At 49.6% G+C, this 14,664-nt stretch overlaps 1 protein-coding gene across 1 annotated transcript in view; it reads left to right on the top strand.

Moving 5' to 3' along the window:
* DYNC1LI1 (dynein cytoplasmic 1 light intermediate chain 1) overlaps positions 1-14,664 on the top strand; it is a 1,016,060-nt gene that overhangs the window by 341,435 nt on the left and 659,961 nt on the right. The window contains exon 4 of the mRNA XM_069648812.1: positions 1,429-1,659. Coding sequence (XP_069504913.1) covers positions 1,429-1,659 — 231 coding nt within the window. The remainder of the gene's footprint in view (positions 1-1,428; positions 1,660-14,664) is intronic.

Here is a 14,664-nt window from a genome sequence, read left to right as displayed (position 1 = left end):
TGGAAGCTTGCGCGGGCGTCCGTGGTCCCACGTTCCTTGGGCTTCTTATGTGCTAGCCACCATGCGCGGATCAGGGGGCCCTGCGCCCCGAGTGTCCTGATACCGGGCGTCCACGATGGGGGGGGGGTGGAGGAGAGACCCGTCACCCGCGTCGCAGCCCTCGGTCGCAGCCGCCTACGATCTTATTCCCTTGGGCCGGGATACCCTTGGCGGAGCGTCGGGGGTAGAGGGGGGAGGCGTCCCTGTCAGTGCAGCTCCATTATCCTCGCGGGCCTGCCTGATCCGCTCAGCTGTATTTGCCGGCTCGGCGGCGGGGATCTCCCGATGGGGGAGGGGCGGTCGCTGCTGCTCGTGTATCCTCGGCGATCCCAGCGCCCCGGCGGTCGTGCTGCCTGACCGGAGACCTCAGAAGGCGTGGGGGGGTCGATCCGAACATCGACCGCTCTTTTTCTGCAGCGATAATGTGCTTATTTCGGCGGCCCGGGAGAGCGCGGATTAGACGTGGCTCGTCACCCCGGCGGCCATCTTGGAATCTCCGAAGTTTAACTTTTTTGAGACGTCCCAGATGTGTGCAGAGAAAGAGAGTGGAGTCAAAGATGACCCCGAGATTCTTAGCCACGCAGGTAGGGGTAAGAGGAAGGACAAGGGAGGCCAGCCAATGGGCGAGGGGAAAGGATGGTGAATGAGTACCGATGAGGAGGATCTCAGTCTTGTTGGCATTTAGACAAATATTGTTGGCGGCACACCAATTATGAATGGCGGTTAAGTAATTGAAGATGAGGGAAGGTGTCTGAGAAGTCTTAAAAGGAGTTTGGTGTCATCAGCATAGCACTGGAAGTTTGACAAGAAAATGGAAATGCAGTAAGCGAGAGTAGCTAGGTATTGGTTGAAAAGCCAGGGCAAGAGGTTAGACCCCTGGGGAACACTGCAGGTAGAGAGGGAGATGGAGGAATGGAAGGACCCAAGTTGTACCTGGTTAGGTTGATCGATCAAGAAACTCTGAAATATCTCTTTGAATAGGGCCCACGCGTCGTAGTTAGACGGTCAATTGAAATATTGCAGCACTTAACACCAGAACTTAACACCTCCAAGAAATAAAACCTAAGAGAGACTTTATTTTTAGTTTAACCAATGACTTGATTCCATGTTATTGGGGAGGATGGGCAGATAATCTCTGGAGGGGATTCGCTGAAGCGGTTTCATATTACTATATATTTTGTTTGGGAAACCCCAACTAAAGGCAGTATTGCTAAACTAGTACTCATTTTACTGGTCATGGTGCTGCATGCCTTTATGACAGTTACATTGTTGTATGACATGTGCATGTTTTCTTGTTTGTTTTTAAACAAATTGTCTCACTCACGTTTTTCTATTGATAAAAGGAAAAGTAATATAGATTTTCAACTAGTCTTCCTTTTTGTTCCACAGATCAAACGAGATGCAATGTATGGATCTTGGATGGTGATCTATATCACAAAGGACTTCTTAAATTTGCAATCAGCGCAAGTACGTTAAAGGATACTTTGATTATGTTAATAGTTGACATGTCCCGACCATGGACATCAATGGATTCCTTACAGAAATGGACAAGTGTTATCAGGGAACATATGGACAAATTAAAAATTCCTCCTGAAGAAATTAGAGAAATGGAACAGAAAAGTGAGTATAATGAAAACTAGTGTGATGTAGTCTAGCCCAGCTTTTTTAGTTATGGCTTTCATTTGTGAGTGCAGGCCCTTTAATTGCATATTTCTGTGTGGATATGTGGACCTAGTATGTGCGCTTGATTTTACTACCTGCACTAGCTCCCAGAGCAGATGGAAATTGCTTTTTTTGAGCCACAAGACAAACGTATAGCTGTTCGGTCCTTCAACCATTAGCCCTTGGATAAACACTGTGCATTTGATAGGTGGCTAAAGCTCATACTTTCAAAACCGCAACTAGACAATTGGTATAATAAGTGCCAAACTCACCAGCTAGCGGCATAAATGGTAACCCGGGAGGATAGCTCAGCGGCAGCGTGCGCGTCTTGGAAGCAAGACGACACGAAGCAACACAGGTTCGATCCCCGGGTCGGCGCTTAGAAACCTCTGGGTGTTTAAGCGTGTTATAAATACGTAACTATGAAAAAATAAAATACGCAACTAAGAAGGAAAAAAAAAACAATTCCTGTAACAGCGCCTCGATGCCCACGGGCTGTGTGAGCGCTTTATAAATGTAAAAAATAAAAATAAAATAAATAAACCAGCTGGTTGCCAGCAAGGCCTTTAAGCTACAAGAGTGCAAATGATATATTACCTTTATCAAAGTGTCACTTCAGAAAGTTCAATGTTGTAGTAGCCATGTACTTTTGAATGCCACAAGAATATGGGATATACAAAATAAACTGTATTTGAGCACATGTAACGGTTTTTGTAGTACTTTCATTTACAATTTGGAATCTTTATATAATAGTTTTTTAACCACGTCCTGGTCTTCCTTTTCCCCTACAGTATCCTATTTTTCACTTTGGTGAGTTAATGAATGACAACATGCATTTAAACGTCTCACTTGAACCCAACCTCCTCCTGCATCTGTTGGTCTTCCCTTACCCGCTTCTCCTCTGTTCATTGGGAAGTGATGCTTCCCGCCTACTAATCCTTATACAGGGAGATTATGTTTTCTAATGGCTTCCTTTTTCCACCTCTTTTACTCTGCATAGCTTTATTTATGAGCACATTTTGATTTATTTTGTGCTACTCTTCTTTCACCACCTGCTCCTTTAGACAAGGGGTAAAAGATTAGACTCCCTAGAAATGAAAAGCTGTGCCAACTTTACCCACAAATTTACAAGGGTGTAGTTCAGCAATCTTGTATGTATGGGACTTAAAAAAGCGCACACCTACCTGTAAAGTAGCAGGAGTTGTACATGGGTAGCGCATCCATGGGGTTTCAAGAAGAGTGGGTAGGAGCGGCCCGGGGGTGTGGGGTGGCGGCGGCAGCAGCAGTATGGCTGAGTGGTGGAATCAGTGATGAGTTTTCTTTGAAGAGGATGTTAATGAGAACCTTAACGATGTGAAATGTTGCTTAGGAGATCATTTGTGACTCATTTGAAAAATAAGCAGGGGTTTCTCCCTCGGACCACATGGACATGTTAGAACTGGTCAAAGATTGGTGCATGTTAAAAAGTATCTTGTTTATATTTCGCAGAGCTGAATTTGCACAAGGTGGCTCCTTAATACATTTTTTACTTGATTATTCCATTGACTTGCATGTTTTTATACCAAAACACCAATTTGAGCACCTGCAGACTCTCCAGAATGCCAGAGTTCTAATTTTCTAGGACATTTCTCAAGAACACATGTGGTATTTACTTACCATCGCGCTCTCCACTGGTTCCTAGTTCGGCAGAGGGTTAATTTAAAACTCCTCTGCCTTGTTTTTAAGGGTCTTCATGGTCTTGTCTCTTAGTACCATTATAAAAACCAGTTGTAAGATCAGGTTTTTGGTTGCCTGCTCACCTGTGGAAGTCCATACCTAGCAACATTTTGCACATTTAATCCCGGACCTCATTTCATAATACATTGAAAACCTTTCTTTTCTACTGAGTGCTCTCCTGTAAAAGTCTGTTCCTTATTTAGTTCACTCTTTTAACACTTGTGTCTAAATGCAGTTTATAATTCTGTATGTCGCATGACCTGAATTGAATTGCGTAGCGTTGTGTTCGCCCAAATCATCTGGATAGCAAAGGTTATGGATATGGTTAAAAATATCAGCGAGTAATTCTTGCCATAGTTTGTACAACGGAAGATAGTGTTGTCTATGCTTACATCGCTGACTGTTTTTGGTTCCTATGGTGATGGAGTGAACAAAACTGCATCACAGTTGAAATAGACGTTGAAAAAAGAATGTTAGCACTTTATATATGTGGTCCAGGCACACTGTTTTCAAATGGGAAAGTCTTCACTCACATGGGATCATTAAGTTATTTACAGCAGTAAATTGGCAGCCAAAGGAATAAAGACCTCGGTTCCAGTTGAAGAGATGCAGGAGAGGCAACTGGGGAGCAGTGTGAAAATGTCTAAAGGCAGCAAGTGCTCCTTTGTACCGTTAACACAGTACCAGGGTTGGGGCTCCATTTTTCCAGTATGGTAGGCGGTCACAAAAGACAATTTGTGATCATCCTTGTTCTGAACGGTTGTTGAGTTTATTTTTTTATTTTATTTCTTTTTTTTTTTCTCTTCCACTGAGCATTTTCTCAGAAGAAAAAGCATCACAGAAATTGTCTTGGTCATCCGAGAGAACACTTCCTTTTTAAATAGGAGCCATAGAAGCACTTCGCAGACCACAGCTAGGAAAGTGCTTCTTTTCCTGATACTTTCTACTGGAAACAAGGGAACGGGCCCACTCTGGGTAATCGTGGATAACAAGAACACTAACAAGTTAATGAAAACAGGGAAATTCAAAATGGCTTCCAGCACTTTTTACACTTTCTTGCTTTGATCCGACTGGATGTTCTCCATAGATCTGTAGGCTACATATTTCCCAATGCTAGGCAGTAACGGAAGTCAATGGACTCTACTCCCAGCAGAAGGGACCACCCTTTGGGCCTGAATTCAGTTCTCAAATTGCTCCCAGAGTACATGGTAGTGGTCACTGTACGTTTCAAGAAGGCTGAGAAGATCTTATTTTACCCCTATCTTGACTATTGGTTAATTGAAGCAAAGTCACATGATGAAAGCACTTTGAGACTTCTTATGTTATTTTATAGCCCTACTGACAGAACCCCTGCTGCTTCCAAGCTCTATATTAACCGGTGTTAAGAGTTGAGGATCGGAACCTCTCAGACCACAGAGGCCAAGGGCACAAAGTTGTGCGACGCAGGCGTTTGGCGACAAATGTGTTTAGCAACGAAGGGGTTGGTACACAGAGTGCGAGCCATCGACTAGCAGCAAAGTAAGAAAGGTGTGGGTGGGGGACGCAGCCATTACTGCGTCCCGCTAAACTGCCCTACCTCACGCTTACTTAAATTTCAACACACGTCTCATTCTGCACTTCCTCTATGCACCCATGAGGTTCCCGCTCTCACGGGTAGTGGTACTTTGTTTTTGATGTCCCTGCAACAGTTCCTCAGCATTTCTCTTGCATTCTTCTGCATTTTTCCTTCCAGGTAAATGTTTTGGCCTCTATCAATGTTTCCATGCATTCCCCTGCATTTTTCCCTTAAGGCGAGTGCTTGCCTGACTGCTGTGTCCACTATGCCTTTCTCTTCTTCTCTAGGTTCCCTCACTTTGTTGGTTACTACTGGTGTCCTCTAGGCCTTTTCCTTTGTAGGCTGGGCTGAGCCTGACTCCCACTGCTGTTTTCACTCACTGCTTGTTTGCTGCCCTTGTTTACTCGTCTCCGCTCTATTGCTTGTTGTTTCCCTCTGCCTCCCCACCCTCCCTTCCTGTGCACCTTGTGTGGCATAGCTCTTTGCAGTGCTCCTTTCTCTTGTCCTCTTCTCTCCTGTCCATTCCATTTCCTCTATCACACCCTCTATGGTGCTCTCAATTTCCCCCATCCTCCTCCAACTGCTTCTCTATCTCCTATCCTACACCTCACAAAGACTGGAAGGAAGAGGCTCAAGAAGGATACCCTGGTCTCCAACCCAGGTCTTCACATCACTGACATCTACGTCCGTGCCTCCTCCAGACAGTCTCTCACCGACATCATCTTTGTTGTTCATTCTCCCGACCTATGGACTCTTAATATGATCGCAATTCTCTCCCATTCTTCCTCTTCTCCCATTTAATGGTGGCACCAGGTGGGAGGCCCTCTTGGCCTCCATCCTGTCCCCCAGAGCCATCATTAATGTCCATCTAAATGGCACAGTCATGGTCAGAGGCCCTCAACCCAATCTCATACTATTTGATAGGTTCCTCCCTCGCCTCATCAACTTCCTTCTCCTGCTACTCCTTCTTCCACTTCTCTGGCTTCCCTGCCATCCCATCTACTGCATCTCTGGCTTCCTTGTCAGCCACCTCCTCTCCGGCTCCCTTGCCACCTCCAGCATCCACCCCTTTCCTTGCCATCTTCCACATCTCTGGCTCCTCTGCTGTCTCCTCCTTCCACAACACTGGCTCCTCTGTCAATTCCTATGGGTACTCCGCTCTCCTGTACTCCCCCCACTCTCCCCAGAAGTCTTTCAAAAGTGGACACCTGCTCCACGGTGCTGCTCTCAACTCTCTGCTGTCACCATCTTCTATCTCCTTGAGCTCTTGGACCTGGAGGTTCTCGCTCTTACCGAGACAATGCCAGCTCTGTCACAAGTTTTGACATACTCCTCCCTGAGGGCTACAAGATCCTCTGAGTCCAGACCCAACAGGCCTGGAGGTGGCGTAGCGCTGATCTTTCCTGAATGGATCCCTGCTTCCATCATCCCCACTCAGACATGTTCCTCCTTTTGAATGTCATTTTTGCAGGCTCGCTCTCTCCCGGCCTCCGACCTTGGCCACCATCTGCAGGCCACCTGGCCAGGTCATCCTCTTCCTCTCTGAATAGGCTGACCTCACCTCCACTCTCCTGGTGTCTACCTCTCAGCTTCTCCTCCTGGACTCCCCAGGCCACTCCTCTCGGCTTTTCCGTAACCTATGCAACTCTCTTCCCTCTCCATTCTATCCTTTGGCCCGACACACCTAGCCAGACACACCTTGAATGTTCTTATCTTTTCTGTCATCTCCCTCTCTAAGCCTCTTACTAGTCCTCTCTCCTGGATGAACCACTGCCTTCTTTCTTCTCACTTGAAGCTTCCTGTCCCTTTGGCAAATCCCCACCCAGCACTGCCAGGTTCCTTGGCGGCCATTCGACCTAGGAAGTGAGTGTCTGCCTTTGCCTCCACTTTCTCTACCCCACCTATTCCCACTGCTGACTCCCACTCTGACACAGCCCTTTCCAACCTTCTCCTTTATATCTGTAACACTCTGGATATCCTTGCCCCCGTCTTGAGGTTCTGCCTGAAGCCTACCAGCAAGTGCAACTCTTGGTACGACCCCGATCTGGCCACTCTGAAATTCAAGTGCAGAGTTGCTGAACAGAAGTGGGGGTGGCATCGGTCGCATCCTCTGACAAAGTGGCCTGCCGCCTGCTCCAAAGGTAATACAGACTCCATCTTCTCTAAGAAGAGGGTCTATATTCAAGCCTGCATCACTGTGGCCTCTAACAACACAGCCACCCTTTTCAAAATCTGCAAGGCGCTGGTCAATCCTACTGTAGTATCTACCTCTTCTATACCCAACCAGGCCCTCTGCACGGCTCTGGCTTCTCATTTCACCAATAAAACCCAGGACCTCCTGTCTGCACTCCCCACTCCCTCTCCCTCTACCTCTCACAGGTACTCCTTGGCCGCTCCCCTACCTCCCTCCCCCTCTCCTGTAACACCTGATGTTTCTAGAACAGTCTGGTCTATGAAAGTCACATCCAAACAGGTGACCCCCTGCTACTCTAGAATCATTAAGGACAACATTGTTTCACTCGCTCCAGCCTTGGCCAATTTCTAAAATCACTCTTTCGCCACTGGTTCTTCCTATCTCTTCTCAAGCACTCCCTTGTGCACCCTCTACAAAAAGCCTTCTGCAGACCCCTCCATTCCAGCAAACCATTGCCCAATCTCGATCCCCTGAAGTAGTTGGCTATCTCCCACTAACTCTCCACACTGAATCTGTTGGTTTTCTCCATGGCCATCAGTCTGGCTTTAGAGAAGCCAGAGGAATGGGAACGGCTCTCCTGAAAACCCGTGAAGATCTGCTCTCGAACCTTGACTCCAGCTCTCCCTCTGTCCTCATTCTCCATGACCTTTTCTCTGCATTTGACAGGGTCATCCTCGCCATCCTGATAGTCTCTGCCAGAACCTGGGCATCCTGGATCAGACCCTGGAGTGACTGACAACCTTCCTCTTGGACCGACCCTCCAAGGTTCACCTTCGGTCGTTTCTCTCCACCACCTCTCTCTCCACATGTGGGGTTCTCCAGGGCTCTATTCTCTAACCCTGGCTCTTCATTGTCTACTTGGCCCCTTTCGCTCTCCTGATCTGTACCTTTTCTTCTAACTTTGTGTGATGTGGATGACGCGCAGCTCTCCTGAAGGCTACACTCAACCTCCTCCTCCTCCTCCTCCTCCTCCTCCTCCTCCTCCTCGCTCATCCCTGACTTCTCTAACCGCTATACAGGCATGGTGCGCCTGTAATGATCTCTGCCTTAATTCCAGTAAGACTGAGATCTTTCGCATTGGGACTCCTGCTCCCGCTTTTCCTCTCGCTCTGGCCACCCTCTTTGGGCCCTCTCCCCTCACCCTCTTGTGAGGCAAAAAACACCTTGGGGTCATCCTCGACTCCATTTTCTCACCACATAACGGACCTTGCCAAGAAGGCCCATTTCCAGCTGCACCTGCTCAGTTATTCTCCCTTTTCTCACCTTCTGTCAGGATCGCTATCCGTGCAAGGACTTACTTCAAGTTCCTCACCTGAACTGATGGCGTGATCAGTCTGTGCTCTGTCTTCCCTTGTTCTTGATGGCACTTTTCTTTTGATGCAGAAAGGACTGACCGTGAAGCAACGCCACAGTGTTCTGAATTTGAACCAGACGACCTGTGAACCCGGTTCCGCAGTTGGCAGCAGGGGAAAAAAGCCAGAGGCATAAAAAAAACCCTGAGAAAGTAGATCCAAGTCCATTGGTGTATGCTTCCAAAATCCAGAAAGGGCTCAATGCTTGCCCTAGATGACCCAGGGATACAAAGTCTGGAGGCAGCAGAGTGTTCCAAGTGATTAGGTTCTAAAGGTTTCAGTGCAAAACCCGTGGTGCAGACTGGAGAGAAAGGCAGACTGGACAGAGGAAAGCTGCTGTCGACTTAAAGATGATTAGACTAAAGAGCGTAGGCAGGAGACGAGGAAGAGGTATACGGAACACTGTAAAGGAAAAGCAAGCCTGAAATACCAGATAAGGTATCCGGAAAAGGGCAAAAAAATGGGAGAAAGCCAGCCGTTAGTAGAAAGCCAGAATCGAGGAAGACAAGACGCGCAAGAGGGGAGAGTGAGAGGAGAGGGGCAAGAGAGGAGAGAAAAAGAGACCGCACAGAAGAGACAGAAGATTAAAGAAGCGGACAGAAGCTAGCAAGCCGAGAGGGAATACCTTGAAATGAGCGTTTGCAACAAAGAGGAATACCGAAGGCAACAGTTGTAACGCGGCAGTCGTCGGAAGTGGGAGGATCTTAAACTTCCGGCGACCGCCATAAAAAAAAAAAACTAGACCACTCGTATGAGTGCCAGAAGAAACATAATTTCACATTAATGGCGGCGATGTGTCCAGCAGTCCCACAGACGCCATGAATGTGGGTGCATGACGCCTTCCCCCAGAAGCGCACTGTCTCCAGAGCTCTGGTTCTCTAGGCTGGACTACTGCAGCAGCCTCTTTCTCAATCTACCAAACTCTACTCTTCGCCCTCATCAACTCATCCAGAACAGGACCGTGAGACTTATCATTGGCCTCAAGCCCAGGGGCTGCATCTCTCCGGCCCTGAAATCCTTCCACCTGCTGCAAGGATCAAGTTCATACCCTCTGCATCGTCCTCAAAGCTTTCTGGGGCTGTGACCCTCACTGTCTTCAACTATCACTTCTGAAATACTCTCCTTCTAGAGACCTTTGCTCTTCTGCCTCTAATTCTCTGTGGGTCATTCTCTTTTCCAAGCAGAGAATGGGAGGGTGGGGAGTTAGATCGCTCTCTTCTGCATGTGCCTCCCTCTGGAATGACCCCCCCCCCCCTTTCCTCTTGAGGCGGATCTCCTTAAGTTCTGGAAGCTCTGCAAGACCTTCGTTTTCTCCTCCTTTCCCGTTACCTCACCCATGCTAACCTACCCTTGCTCCTTCATCCGTCTGCTGACTGGCTGCTTGGGGTCCTCTGAGTCTTACAGGGCACCAGCCCCCAAAGTCCCCCTCCATTTGTCACCTGGCTTACCTTGCACTACCTGGCTGGGTTCTCCCTGTAGTCTCAGCCTTGCTTGCACTGAACTCTGAGCCCTGCTGCTCTGTTTGCACTCTCCTCCCACCTCCCTGTACCCTCTCCGCTGCACTTCTTGTTGCACACATGCATGATCTAAATGTCACTAGGCCTAATAAGATTGCTTGTCTGGTCCTCCCCTGCTGCCCAACCCTTGTTTGGTTGCGCCTCGAAACACTTGTGTATAGGCGCATAGTAAATAACATCAATCAATAAATACCTACTTTAAGGATAACCCATTTATCAATATAAGAAGGGAGAGGTGCTGTCAGCCCTTACTCGGGATTCAAGCTTGAGTAGTCGGACAATTCTGTGAATGGCATCGTTTCTCCCCATGGCGAAACACTCTGCTGCTGCTACCCTATATTCTCCAGCATTGGATCTTTCATGGATTCACATGCTGTGAATATTCCCCGTCAGGGGGGGAAACCCTGCTCACTTTAACTTTGCGTTTTCCTATGGAAAACTTCGACATTTCAATGTCCTATCACGTCCTTTTTTGGTGCTTTAGGCCCCACCAATAGGACGTATGGTACAAATAGCCCCGACCTCGCGGCTTCCCTTCAGATTTTAACCGTATCCAAACTGTTGGGATCACCTTGTGTTCTTCATGTGTTTGCACGTGCGTTTTTTGGTATCGAGAGCTACAATGGCATTGGCTCCGAAGAAGTCTCTTTTTAGTCCTTGTGCTACCTGTGGCTTGAAGATGTACAAGGGCGAAGGCCATATGGATTGCCTCTACTGCCTTTACCCCTATCACTCGAAAGGCACCTGCGAGATTTGCCAGAGGTTCTCGCAAAAGACTCTGAAGGACTGCAAACGGTGGCTTAATTGTTGGCTTCATGAGGACGCGTACCTGGCTTCAGAGGTGTGGGTCGGTCTGGAGTCTGTCTTTGGAGCGGGCGGTGAAGGCCGCAGAACATCGCCTTGCGGCGTCGGAAGGATTGTTGTTGACGAGTGGGGCATGGTAGACCGCCGCGTTTCATTCTCTTCTTCAGGACAACATTCTGCACTAGGATCCGGCCACTTTTTGGTTTCATCGGAGATTGAAGATGACCAGGCACAGGTGCTGGGCCCGTCGGCTTTGGGTCCACAAAATGTGGGGCCTTCGACATCCAGTGGACTGGAAGCTGGTCCGGCCAGTTATCTGCTGGTTAACCCGCAGTCTCTTTTGTCATTACATGTACTGTGTACGATTCAGTCGTTGTTGGGGCTGCTGGATGCAAGGTTGCCTCCTCCGAATGTGAATCCAGCGGTGCCGGTGGTCGAAGTACCTGGTGTAGCGCCGAGGAAGTCTCCTCCGGCACGGTTGCCTGTGCTGTTCCTGGGGGTAAGCCGTCCACTGTCACATCCAGAAGAAAGCGAGCTACCAGAGTCTGAGCCAGAGAGTGTTCTGCGGGACAAGTTGTTTACTGCTTTGTCTTCTCTGACGAGGGACGATGCGTGGGCCACAGACGCAGAAGTGGAGCCACCCCGGAGTCCGGCGCAACTCTCTCCATCAGATGATATTAGGGTGTTCCACGCCATGATGTTGAAGGCATGTGTGGAGTTTGGACTGGCTCCAGAAGAGGAGTGGAAGGACTGCTTCCTATTTGATCATATGGGCAAGAGGAGGAAGGCCGCCTTCTCCGTGCCTATTCTTTATCATGTGTGGCAGGAGGGCCTGCGCACGATGTGCCATCCATTTTTGGAGCCGGCTTTCAAAGGTAGTCTTGAAAAGAAGTTCAAGGCGCCGGAGTTTACCCCAAAATGCTTTGTGTCACAGCCCACGCCCGAGTGTGTGGTGTTGGCGGCAGCCAGCAGGAAAGCCAGGAGTCAACACAAGTGAGTGATGCCCCCGACAGTGAGGCCAGGAGGCGGGATGCCTTTTGGGAAGAAGGTTTTGACAGTTTGGGTGACGACGGTCAAGGCGGCGAATTCCCTGGCGATCATGGCTCGATATTACCACGAAATGTGGCATCGGCTGGCCCCAATTCTAGGACATCTGCTGGAGCAGCACTTTAAAGACGCCATGCTGTTGGTGCGTGAGGAGGCCTCAAACCACAGCAAGCATAAATCTTGCCGTGGTCCTGGTGGAGTCATGATTTAAACAAATTAACAATGGGATGGTGCTGCAACGCCAGGCCTGGTAAAAATACACTGACCTTCAGCCGGAAGTACAATATATAAAATCAGACCTGCCCTGTGAAGGGGAGCACTTGTTTGGTGAAAAGATCGATGAAACCCTGAAAGGGATGAAGGAGGACACGGAAACGGTTTAGTCCTTAGGAGCCTTACAGAGTGTGCACTCTTTTTGCTCCTTTTGCCCGTTTTGGGGGGCTTCAGGTAATGCCCGGTTTGCTTCCTCCAGGGACCGTGGGTACAGTCGACGGTCAGCCTAGTTGGCGCAGAGAAATCGAGACTTCCAGGCTCAGGGAAAAAGGGGTTTGCAGTCCACCGCATCTGAAGGGAGGCCAGCTATACGCCTACGTCCCGTCCCCTTTCCTCCATACTTATGGGACATCTCTCCGTCCTGTGGAACGGGACCAGAGCCCTTTGAAAAAGCATCCAAAAAGTTTGCAAAAATGAGTCCTTCCTCTTTATTGCGCGGTGTCCGGCACGTGGCCGTAACCCCGCCCAGCTCGGCTCCGCATCGCCCATCAGTCCTTTTCTCCGCTCATTCGGGACTGGACGCACTTGCATCCGCGGTAGATTTTCTTCCCTTTTTTCTCCTCTCTGGCTCTCGCTAGCGATCGTGTACTAGTCTGTCTGTCGTTCAATCTAGACTTTCCGGATTGTTCATCGTGTCACCAACGTTTCGTGAGGGCGGACCCCCATCCTCTTTGTCTCGAGTGTTTGGGTCCGGAGCACCGTTGGGACTCCTGTTTTTACTGTGATTCCCTTTCGGTCCAGACACTTCAACGTCGGTTGTAGCGCTGGGAGGAGGTGTTTCGGCGCGCTCCTCCCTTGCATTTTCAAGCTTTTACCGACGAAAAGAAGAAACGCCCGATAAGTTCTTTACTTTTTAGAGCACCCTGACCGGGAGATAACTTTCCGGGCTCTTCCGAACCGGGAGGAGAGTTAGTCGCTCTGTCACCAGGGATTGCCCTGAGGTGCCTTCTGGGCCCAAAAAATGTACCAGAGTTTTCTCTGAGGGTCTCCATACGGGGCCTGTGAATACCAGAGTATGCTCTGAGGCCCCTCCTGTGGGGGCGGCTTGCAGACCCAGTTCTACTGAGTCGTGGGGTACCGGAGCTAGCTCTGAGGCCTCTTTATCGGCTTTCCTCAAGAATAAAACCAGGGTGCGCCCGAGGCCTTAGTTGGGCTTGGTATTACTGAACGGATGTTAGAGGCCCACGCTTGTAAGGCTGTTACCGGACCTGGGTCTGAGGTCCCTCGTACAGAGGCTAAGGTTACCAACATTTCTGAGAGGCCTGGCAAGGCTTTACTGGTGAAAGTTGTTTCTCACCATTCCCGCTCTTGTGGCGACGCCAGAACTGTTGAGGGGGCAAAGAAGGAAAGTTCTTCCTTTACCGGCAGTGCTGAGGTCCTTCCTGAGAAGGCTAATTTGGCTATTGCTATGTCGCAGAAACATTCCAGACCTCATGCCACCAGCTCTGCCGAGGTGTCTTTCGTAAAGGCTAAAGTTAAGACCCCTGATCCATCAACGGGGACCCCTGCCTCACTTCCTCATGTGCGCAGTTCCCCTCAGGTGATGGCAAAATGGCGGCCGTTCCCGCCACGACCACAGCGGCCATTTTGAGCGCTTTCCCTACAACTACGCCATCAGCCTCAGGTGTAGGGCTTGGTTCTGTGGGTGAACATAAAATTCCTTGTGCGCATCCCTTTCGGCCAGTTTATGACTGGAACGCTCAGATGCCCATACCGCACAATGTTTTGTTGCCTGCAGGGTCGGCACCTTTGATTTTTGTGGACACTTCGGGGGATGGACCTGTGTGGCAACCCTTCCCATTGCGTCCCTGGAATTATCCTCCTCATGAGAGGCCCCCTCCGGTAGCTCCAAAACAGTCCCCGGAGGACGCTTTTTTCGGTAAATTCCAGATGCTCATTCCCTCATGCGTACCGACCCCATGAGGGAATATTTCAAAGGGCTTTTTAGGGAGATATGTCCTCTCGCGCCTCCGGCTCCATCCGTTCCTCCGGTGGTCCCGCCGGCGCCTCCCTTGCCTACGGTGCCTTCCCCGACTCTTCCACCTTTGCCCCCATAGTCCCCCTTGGACAATGCCGCGCCCGACACGGTTCAGCAGGATCCTGACCTATCGGATGACATGCAGGGCGATCGGGACAAAGAGGATCTGCCCCGCTCTATTAGAGCTTTCCATGACCGGGTACTGGACATGAGTTTCTTGGTGGTTCCGGTGCCCGAGCACCCGCCCCGCAGGAGGGCGTGCTTTCTGGTTCGTTCACCCTGTCTCCTTTGGAGCGTACCGGCCTGTTCTTGCAGAAGGACGTTCTGGGCGAGATCCGTTGGGTTTGAGGAAAAGCCACACTCTCGACTTTTCGTCAATAAGAAAATTGATGCGCGATACAGGCTGCATTCTTCGGAAGAGGTGGCCCTGTCATCTTGTCCGCCCCCCCACCCCCCATCCTCCACGGTGGTGGCTGCGGCTACCTTACAGTCCAAGCCTGCAGCATCCTCTTCCACGACGGCTACTC

This window comes from Ambystoma mexicanum, chromosome 2q, assembly GCF_040938575.1.
Source record: "Ambystoma mexicanum isolate Mex_15411 chromosome 2q, UKY_AmexF1_1, whole genome shotgun sequence".
NCBI classification, from domain to species: Eukaryota; Metazoa; Chordata; class Amphibia; order Caudata; family Ambystomatidae; genus Ambystoma; species Ambystoma mexicanum.
The sequence above is the reverse complement of the archived record's forward strand: the minus strand, read 5'-3'. Positions and strand labels throughout refer to the sequence as shown.